At 58.0% G+C, this 9,523-nt stretch overlaps 1 protein-coding gene across 1 annotated transcript; it reads left to right on the top strand.

Annotated features, from left to right (window-relative positions):
* The first annotated feature begins 6,089 nt into the window (after positions 1-6,089).
* CTSW (cathepsin W) lies at positions 6,090-9,323 on the top strand. The gene is made up of 10 exons (XM_007944961.1): positions 6,090-6,176; positions 6,393-6,477; positions 7,183-7,296; positions 7,861-8,015; positions 8,124-8,220; positions 8,303-8,383; positions 8,500-8,625; positions 8,786-8,850; positions 8,927-9,139; positions 9,213-9,323. Exons 1-10 carry the CDS (start codon positions 6,090-6,092, stop codon positions 9,321-9,323), a joined length of 1,134 nt encoding a protein of 377 aa, XP_007943152.1.
* Positions 9,324-9,523: the final 200 nt, after the last annotated feature.

The raw sequence follows: 9,523 nt of genomic DNA, 5'->3' as shown, positions 1-9,523 counted from the left end.
CTCGACCCCGATGGCAGGTTCCAGACTCACCCGGGGGCCTGCACCCTCACTCTGCGCTCCCCAGAATGTCACCCTGCGCACCTAGACACCACCTAATCTGGGCATCCACACCTTGACCCGGGGGCCCCCAGCTCTCACTCTGCGCCCTCCAGAGTGTGTTATTCTGGGCACCTCCACGCTGAAGCCCCCTAAACTTCACCCAGGCTCCCCAGGGCCCCGCCCGGGGACGGCGCTGCTAGGCCCAGGACTGTCCAGCTCGGCCCTTCTCCCTCGGGGCGACCTCAGCTCGGTGGTCCCCTCCTCGCTCCAGCTCGGCCGCCTGCACCCTCCCTCCACCAGGCTACGACGGCCGCGGGGGGCGCAGGGCCCTCCTGGCTCTAAATGAATGGAAGCCCCTGAGACGGCGGGCAGGGCTGGGCGCCGCGCGCGTAAGGCCAGGCGGGGGAGTCGGCGTTTCACCGGCCTCCGCCCGCCCCCACGGCCCAGGTCTCAGCCCCCCGCGGAGGGCGCGCCCCTGGGGGCGGAGTCGGGGCGGGGCGGGCTCCCAGGAAGGGGCGGGCCTTCGCCTTGCCCACGTCTCAGGGCGGAGCGAGACGGGAAAGGGCTGCGTGTCCGGGGATCCCCCGCCTGGGGCCAGCCCGCTGATGGGAACCGCCGGGTCCACCTCTCCGTTTCTCACTCCTACGTATATCCCTACAATCGCCCAAGAGCGCGCCCCAAGGAAGGCGTGTACCGGGGTCCTGACTTGAGCCTTCAGGGTTCAGGGGGATGGGGGAGGGAGCCTCATCCTCACATGCCCCCTACCCCTAGAAATCCTTTCCAGGCCTAAAAAGGGAGAGGGCAAGGAGGCTAAAAATATTAATCCCTCGAAATTAAAAAGGCAGACAATAACAAGTGTTGGTGAGGAAGTGGGGAAGCTGGAGCCCTCACACCGCTGGTGGAACGGCAGGTGGGCCACACGCCTGGGAAGGGAACGCAGACTGGCAGCTGTTTAAAATGCTGAACATAGATTGGTTCTGCTGCCAGGTACCTACTCAAGAGAACTGGAAACACGCCCCGCAAAAACCTGGACCTGCATGTTCAGCCGTGTTATTCCCAATGGCCCCAAAGTCGAAACCTTCCAGATGACCTTCAACTTATGAATGGATAAATGAAACGTCCATCCAAGGAAATACAGTTCAGCCACTGAAAGGAATAAAGTACTGATAGATGTTACAACATGGATGAACCCTGAAAACACGCTGAGGGAAAGAAGCCAGTCACAAAAGTCCACATATCGCATTATTCCATTCATAAGAAATGTCAGAACAAGGAAATCTATAGAGAGGAAGTGGGGTAGTGGTTTGCGGGGCCAGGAGGAGCAGGGAATGGAGAGTGACTGCTATGGGCAGGGGTGTTCTGGGGACATGAAATGGCCTGGAATCGCTGTTGTTGCCAAGTCAAGGAGTCCCCAGGTGGAGTGAATTGTTAAGCCTTGGCGCCTAAGGCATTTGACTGCTAACCAGAAGGCTGGTGGTTCAAACCCACCAGCCACTCCTCAGAAGGAAGGATGGGCAACCTACTTCCGTAGTGATACTGTCTCAGAAACACAAGGAGGGGTCGCTATGAGTCAGATCCAACTGGAAGGCAGCGCGTTTGGCTTGGTTTGGTTTGGTTTGGTTTGGTTTTGGCCTACTGAGTGTAAAGGTTAGCAGTTCAAACCCACCCGGAGGCACTTTGGAAGAAAAGCCTTGTGAACTGCCGCTGAACACCGACAGCCTTGAAAACCTTACAGCCTGCGGACCTACTCTGCACACAGGGTGGCCATGGCTTTTGGAATCAGTTGGTGGAAAACTGTTATTTTTAAAAGTTTCTAAAAACAGCTGCTGGCTGTCAAGATCTTACCATACCAGAGGCGCACTTCATAAATCCGCTTGCCACGCCAGTGAAGGGGTGCCTTTATCACCCCCTTTTACAGATGAGGGAGGGTCCAAGAGGGTGAGAGATTTGCCCCAGGCCCAGTCAGAATGGTGAGGACAGGATTTGAACTCAACTCCCTAACTCTATGACTCTAGACTCTGCTCCACGTTAGAGGATGCAGGACCAAACATCTGGACACCTCTTCTGTGCCAGGCAGCACCCCTTTTGTGCCCCACTAAATGCCATTCCACTCAAGCTCCGTTCCACAGAGCCAAAAAAGTCGAAACCGTCCAGATGGATGGAGAAGGATATCATGCCTAGTGTAGTGGAGCACCAACGGAAAAGGGGAAGGCCCTTAACCAGCTGGATTGACACAGTGGCTACAATGAAGGGCTCGGGTATAGCAAGGATCGTGGAGCTGACACAGGGCCGGGCAGTGATTCAATCTGCTGTACACAGGGTCACTGTGAGTCGGAGACGACTCGATGGCACCTAACGACACCAACATCACCCAGACGACCATCAACTGATGAATGGATAAATAAAATGCTGTCTATCCATCCGATGAAATATCATTTGGCAACAAAAAGGAATGAATGAATTACTGATACTCCCAAAGGAGTACGAGACCCAAACCAGGCCCTGAGCCCCCATCTTTGTGCCCTTAGGCCCAAGCGGGCCCTCCTGACCTTGACAACCCCAGTGACTTTGCTGCCCACATCTGCTCTGTACTGGGTTCCCCACAGGCTGTACCCTGGTCAGTGTCTCTCTCATGGAGCCATGAGTGCCTCCCAGGATCCTCTCGGAGCCCCCTGAGGCCCCTCCTCCAGCCTTCAATGGGTGCCCATCAGGAGCTGCAGGGTGAACAACTGAATGGACAAGGGAATGAATGGGAAAGTTCATTCATTCATTCATTCAACAAATATTCCTCAAGTGGCCCACACTGGAGCAGGCACTGTGCAGGGCACCAGGGACAGATACAGCACTGACCCAAATGACACTGACCTCCTGGCCTGGTGGGGCACAAGCCCAAGGGAGGGAACGAAACGGGTTAAAGGGGAGGACCACCCCGCCCCACATCCCACATCTTCCTCTGTCTGGCTGCCCAAACTTCTTCAGTCTCCCACCACAAGATATGACACCTCCTTTGGTGACAAGATTGGGCCCTCCCAGCTCTGAATGCCGACCTGGGGCCTTAGTCACAGGTCACACAGGCAGGAGCTGGAGCCGGATCTGGAACCTTGGGGCCTGGCTCCTCCCGGCACTTGAATCAAGTAAGCACTGCTCCCTTTTCCAGACGGAGGAGCCTTGTGGCCTAGTGTCTATGTCTGTGTTGGGAAGAGGGGATACAGCAAAACGGGGCCACACAGCATTGGAAGAGGCCCAAAGAATGAAGAAGTGAGGTCCTGAGCGCAGGAATGCAGGAACCCCGGGACCAGACCCCTCCTCGCCCTCTCCTCTCCCGTTTATGGAGTCCTCAGATAGCTGGACTTTTCTCCCCATCCCGGGATCTTGAGGGCTTCTTCCCAGCCCAGGGACCCCTAGGGGAAGTCCTCAGCCCAGGGGACTGGGAACCCAGGCAGCGATATGGTGTTAACAACAGCTCTTCCTACCGGGAGGGTAGAGTGAATGAGTGAATGAACAAATGAACGAGTGATAGATGCCTCCAGCTTGCCGAACACACTGCCTGACCAGAGACCCTGGCTTTTTTCCAACCAGATGTGCCCGCCCTTGGGGAAAAAACGCTCAATCAGTATCAACTCCTGGTGTCCAAAGAGGAGTCCCTGAGAGGCACCAACAGTTAAACAATAGACTACTAACCGAAGGGTTGGTGGTTCAAACCCATTCAGAGGGACCACGGATGAAAATCTAGTTCCAAAAGCTTACAGCCATGAAAACCCTATAGAGTAGGTCTGCTCTGCACACGTGGTCGCCATGCGTTGGAACTGACTCCATGGCAACTGGGGTTTTGGTTTGATGCCAAAGGTAGAGTGTGAGAGGATGCTTGGCTGAGACCAGAAGGTGGGGGCCAGGGGGTGGGGGATGCATGGTGGGGAAGGGAGATCAGGGTTCAAGAAAGTAGGGGTGAGAGGAGAGCATGTCTCAGGGTTCCCGGCTCAGTTCTGCCTCAAGCAGCCCAGAATGCTTTTCTGAACTCAGCACAGGCCTCTGTGGTCCGGAGAGGGGCACCTTTGACCCTGCAGAGCCCCAGGAACTGGACCTGTCCCTGGCTTCCTGATCACCCTGGGATGAGCCTGGAACCTGGGGCCAGTCACTCCCCTGCCCTGATTCAGGATCTCCTGTCAAAAAAGAAAAAAAAAAAAAAAAACCCTCCCTGCTTCACTTATAGGGGTCTCCCACAGCTGAGAATGGCCTTAGGCGTCACTGTGTGCACAAGAAAGAGAGGCAGCTTAGTGTAGGGGCTGGCATGCTGGGATCACACTGGGTCTGAATCTCAGTTACACCCACCTCTCGCTGTGTGGCCTTGGACAAGTTTCTTAGCCTGTCTGTGCCTCAGTTTCTTTCATCTATAGAATGATTATCTCACAGGACTGCGATGAGGGCTGTTAGAGACCGAATTGTGTCCCTGAAAAAAGCAGGTTAAAATCCTGACTCCTGGTACCTGTGAACATGACCCAGTTCAGAAATAGGGTCTTTGAAGATGCTACCAGACAACAGGAGACCATACTGGAGTTAAAAATAAAAACCAAACCCACTGCTGTGGGGCTGATTCATAGTGGGTGCAGGCTGGGCCGAGTGGTCTCCATACCAAAGAGAAAAGGCACAGAGACAGAGATGGCCATGTGAAGATGCATCAGACGGCAAGGAACGCCTGGGCTGCCGGAAGCTGAGACAGACGCGAAATGTTCTCCACCAGAGCCCTGAAGAGGACGTGGCCCTGCCAACACCTCCGATTCAAGCTACAGTGAAACCTGTGAGGGCCGGAACCAGACAGGACCGCCTCGTTTTTCCGGGTCTCGCAAATGTCCCACCTTTGACAGGGCACAGTCTCTCCACTTTTCCATCGCTCTCCATCAGTGGAAAATATTTGAGGTTTCCTTCTCTGACAGGTGTCCGCCTTACACAGGTTTTACCGTACTCGCCTCCAGGACTGTGAGACAATACGTTTTTGGGGCTTAACGCTGCCCAGTTTGTGGCATCATGTTATGGCAGCCACGAAACTAATCCAAGGACTGACTTAGTACTTACAAAGCACATAGCACCTTGGGGGCACATAATACTAGTCGTCCAAGTGCTAGGCACCTTCGTTACTGCCTGTGGGCCTACTCTGTTTAAAACCCAGTGACTTACAGAGGCCATGATGTGACCTGGCTTCCTCCCCCTTTCTCCCACCTTCCTGTGTACTTTGGGAAACAGCCCTGTGCAGGAAGGGGGACATGCTCAGAGAGGGGAAGTGACTGCCCCAAGGTCACACAGCTGGTAGAATTCGACCACAGTTGAGCAGGACCTACTGCTGCCTGCCCTGGCCCTTGTTCTGTGAAGCTCACCCTGCTGTCTTTGTGCCCCCCCACAGCCCCACCCAGCCGCCTTGGCCTCTTTCCCAGACTGTGGCAGGGAGGAGGGACAGAAGGAGACTAGCTGCCGCTTGCTTCTCCTGGACCCTGCACTGTCCGTTCAAAAACCTGGGATGGTCATTCATTCATTCAACAAACATACATCAAGCCCTCCCGATGCCTGCCCTGTCTGGGGGGCCAAGGACGCGGGTGGCGCAGTGGGTGTAGTAATGGCAGCATGGTGGGAGACAAGGGCCAAAAATGCATGCGCAGTAGGGGCGGGAGGGGGTAGCAGGTCACTTCAGAGGCTGCAGAGCAGAGAGGCTTCTTGAAAGTGACCTGTGTGGCCTGACTGGGCTTCTAAGCCGAGCAGGAGTGGGTCCTGGGGTCACTGGCCACCCTCCATCCCTGCCTAGTCGTCACTGGCTTGTTGCCCCCGTAGCCCCCCGACTTCCCCATCGGAGCTATACTGTCACTGCCCACTCAGGCGCTGCTTCTCCGTCCCCTCAGGGGCAGACCCTCTCTAAATACCCAGCAACCAGCGGCCTGCCAGCTGTGGCCTCCTGCTCCGGGCTGCTCCCCCGTGTGTGGGGTCCCCCTGTGGTTTGCCAGCTCCGCCCTCCTGCCCCCTTCAGCTTGGGCTTCGCGCTTCCTGGCTCTGCCACTCATTTCACCATGGCCTCAGCTAGACGCCTCTCCTACCTGCAGGCTCTGCTAGTGGTCAGCCTGGCCCAGGGCATCAGAGGACCCCTCCTGGGGCAGGTAAGTGCCTCTAAGCCCCCTTCCCTCCCTTCTGCTCACAGCCTGGGGACACACACTTTCCAGAAACAACTGGCTTGTCGCCCAGTTCTCAGAGGGGATGACTGAGGTCCAGCTCACACGGGGAGACAGAGCAGGCTAACTGGCTGACCCCCTAGCCCAGTCCTTACGTGGAGTTGTGGGCCCCACTACACCTCCTCCATCTTGGTCTCTTGCCAGGCCTCAGGCCCCCAGCCACTGGAGCTGAAAGAGGTCTTCAAGGTGTTCCAGAGTCAGTACAACCGGAGCTACTCGGACTCAGCAGGTACCCCTGGGCACCTGCGTCAGTCCAGGCCCCTCCTCTCACTTAATAGATAAAGAAACTGAGGTTCCAAGTGGAGAAGGAGCTGGGTCAAGGCCGCTCAGCGGGACAGCAGCAGGGTTGGGGGGGACCCCCTGGTGTCCTGCCTGCATGTATGGAACCTGGGAGAGTCTGGCCCTCTGCCTCCACAGCTCTCCAGCCCTGGGAGAGTGGGCAGTGGGGGTGAGACCACCGTCCCTACGTGTATTCATTGAGCAAACAGCCATTTTGTCCCTAAGCTGGGCCCTCCCTCTCCACCTCCGTGAGCAGCCAACCCTGCCCCGCCCCCACTGCAGGTCTGGTCTTGCAGAGGGTGGTCTGTGGGGGCTTTCATCTCAGGCTGCCTCTGCCCCAGCTCCAGCTGTGTGGTCAGAAGTGCGAAGCAGCGGCATGACAGGAAGTCCAACTCAGCGACCACCTTTTCCTTCTGAGTCACTCTGTCTGTGACCCCTTTGCTTGCTTTTTCCCCAGGGCACGCAGAGATACCGCCCTTGCTGCCACAGAAAACCTAATGGGGAAAGGGGTGGGCCGGGCACTTCCTGGGCCCAGGAGTCTGCAGGGGAGGAGGCCGAGCTCACCTGGGGTGGGGTGGGGTGAGGACACCCAGCCAGTGGCCACTTCCTGCCCTGGGGGTTTGGAGTCAGCCTCTGACAGCCTGCTTTGGCCCAGAGCGTGCCCGCCGCCTGGACATCTTTGCCCGGAACCTGGCCCGGGCTCAGCAGCTGGAGGAAGAGGACTTGGGCACAGCCAAGTTTGGGGTGACCCCATTCAGTGACCTCACAGGTACCAGGACACCTCCTGGGCCCTGGGCCGCAGATGGGAAGCAGAGGCTTTTGCAGGGACACTGGCAGAAGGCAGGCCGACCGCAAGCTTCCATTCCCAGAGAGGGGTCTGAAGACAGCCCAGTGCCCGCCCCACCAGGAGGCAGTGGTGGGGTGGGGCGGGGCAGGAGCTTGGGATGCCAGGTCAGGGGTCAAGGCCACAGGACAGGGCACCAGGAGGGAGCTTGGCCGCTGTCTAGCCTGTTTCCTTGCCTTTCTGCCTCCTAGGGTATTATGGGCAAAGAGCTCTGGTGGTGTAGTGGTTAAGGCATTTGGCTGCTAACCAAAAGGTTGGTGGTTCAAATCCACCAGCTGCTCCATGGCAGATAAGGTGTTCTGCTTCCGTAAAGATTTAGCCTTGGAATGGAGGTTGCTTTAAGTTAGAACTGACGCCAGTGGCAGTTTGGAGTTCGAAGGCATTATGGAGACCCACACGGTCGAGGATGTGGGCGGCTGGAGTAGCACAGGCAAGACTTGGGGGAGAGGTGGTCAAAACCTTGGCCTCAGTGGCCCTGCTGGTCTCCAGAGGAGGACTTTGGCCTGGTCTATGGCCACCACAAGTCTCTTGGAAAGGCCCCCAATGTGAGCAGGAAGGCGCTCCCTGAAGGACGGGGAGAGTCAGTGCCCTCCACCTGTGACTGGCGCAAGATGGCCGACATCATCAAACCCGTCAGGGACCAGGTATCACTGCCCCTCCACAGCCAGGCCCAATTCAGCCCAAACGGTGGGAGAGGATGGGGGCAGGGCCCAGGCACCCTACTCCCCTACCCCTACCCTCTTACCCACCAGAAAAACTGCAAATGTTGCTGGGCCATGGCAGCGGCCAGCAACATAGAGTCCCTGTGGGGCATCAGATTCCATCAGTCTGTGGAAGTCTCTGTGCAGGGTATGGCTGGGAGAGGGAGAGGGGCGACGGGGCGGGGGGGTACCAGGGACCTGGCCACACAGACAGTCCCTTTCTGTCCCAGAGCTGCTCGACTGTGACCGCTGTGGGAACGGCTGCAGCGGAGGCTTTGTCTGGGATGCGTTTGTAACTGTCCTCAACAACAGTGAGTCCTTGCCTCTCCAGGCAACTGTAGGGTGGGCGTGGGGACCAGGCACCCAGGGCTAAGGATGGCTGGCGGCCAAGTCCCTGCCTCCTCGTGCTCCTCTCCCCTCCCCCTAGGCGGCCTGGCCAGCGAAAAGGCATACCCTTTCCGGGGGGACAACAACGCCCACAGGTGCCAGGCTAAGCAGCACAAGAAGGTGGCCTGGATCCAGGATTTCATCATGCTGCAGGACAATGAGCAGAGTGCGGCCGGGCGGGGACGCGGCGGGGGGACGGCAGGACAGACCATGGCGTGGAGGGACGGGGACGTACACACAGAAAACCCCCATTATGCTCTTAGTCCCTGTGCTATGAGCAGGGCCACAGGGCAGGCAGGGCCTGACCCCACGTTTCGCTCCCCCAGAAATCGCCGAGTACCTGGCCACCCACGGTCCCATCACTGTGACCATCAACATGAAGCTACTGCAGGTGGGATGGGACAAGGAATGGGGGACCCCCAGGGAGGGTGGCGCCTGCCTCTGACCCTCCACCCTGTGCCCCGCAGCATTACCAGAAGGGCGTGATCAGAGCCACGGCTGACACCTGTGACCCCCGTCAAGTGGACCACTCTGTCCTGCTGGTGGGCTTCGGCAAGAGCAAGTCGAGAGCGAGGATGCGGGCAGAAGGGGCCCAGGCTGGCGCCCCAGCTCCTCGTCCTCGTCGCGCCATCTCATACTGGATCCTGAAGAATTCCTGGGGGCCCAACTGGGGCGAGGAGGTGGGTGTGCTCCGGGGTGGGATGGGGCGGGCTGGGCCCCTCGCCCTCTGGCGTCATGTCCACCGATTCCTAGGGCTACTTCCGGCTGCACCGAGGAAGCAACACCTGTGGCATCACCAAGTACCCGCTCACGGCCCGTGTGGACCAACCAACCAAGAAGCGCCCAGTCTCCTGCCCTCCGTGAACCCGCCCAGCCGCTCCTCAGCTCTCTCCTGGGGCACCAGCTGCCTCCTCGCTGGCTCTACCCCAAGGCTTCTGCCCATCTCCCCAGTCTTCTGGCTACGGCCTGAATAAACCACAAGTCCCCTGGCTTCCAAGAGCACTTGGTTGGACTAGGGGAATGGGGATACGAACAGACACCACCTCCTTCCTGACACCTCCATC

This window comes from Orycteropus afer, unplaced genomic scaffold (assembly GCF_000298275.1).
Source record: "Orycteropus afer afer isolate SDZICR_OR568_19922 unplaced genomic scaffold, OryAfe1.0 scaffold00130, whole genome shotgun sequence".
In the NCBI taxonomy this organism is placed as follows: domain Eukaryota; kingdom Metazoa; phylum Chordata; class Mammalia; order Tubulidentata; family Orycteropodidae; genus Orycteropus; species Orycteropus afer.
The sequence above is the reverse complement of the archived record's forward strand: the minus strand, read 5'-3'. Positions and strand labels throughout refer to the sequence as shown.

Excerpts from the sequence above, each read along its gene's own strand:
- CTSW (XM_007944961.1), top strand. The coding sequence starts at position 6,090 with ATGGCCTCAGCTAGACGCCTCTCCTACCTGCAGGCTCTGCTAGTGGTC. Across the intron at positions 8,221-8,302 it reads TGTGGAAGTCTCTGTGCAGG|AGCTGCTCGACTGTGACCGC; the intron begins GTATGGCTGGGA and ends TTTCTGTCCCAG. Across the intron at positions 8,626-8,785 it reads GCTGCAGGACAATGAGCAGA|AAATCGCCGAGTACCTGGCC; the intron begins GTGCGGCCGGGC and ends TCGCTCCCCCAG.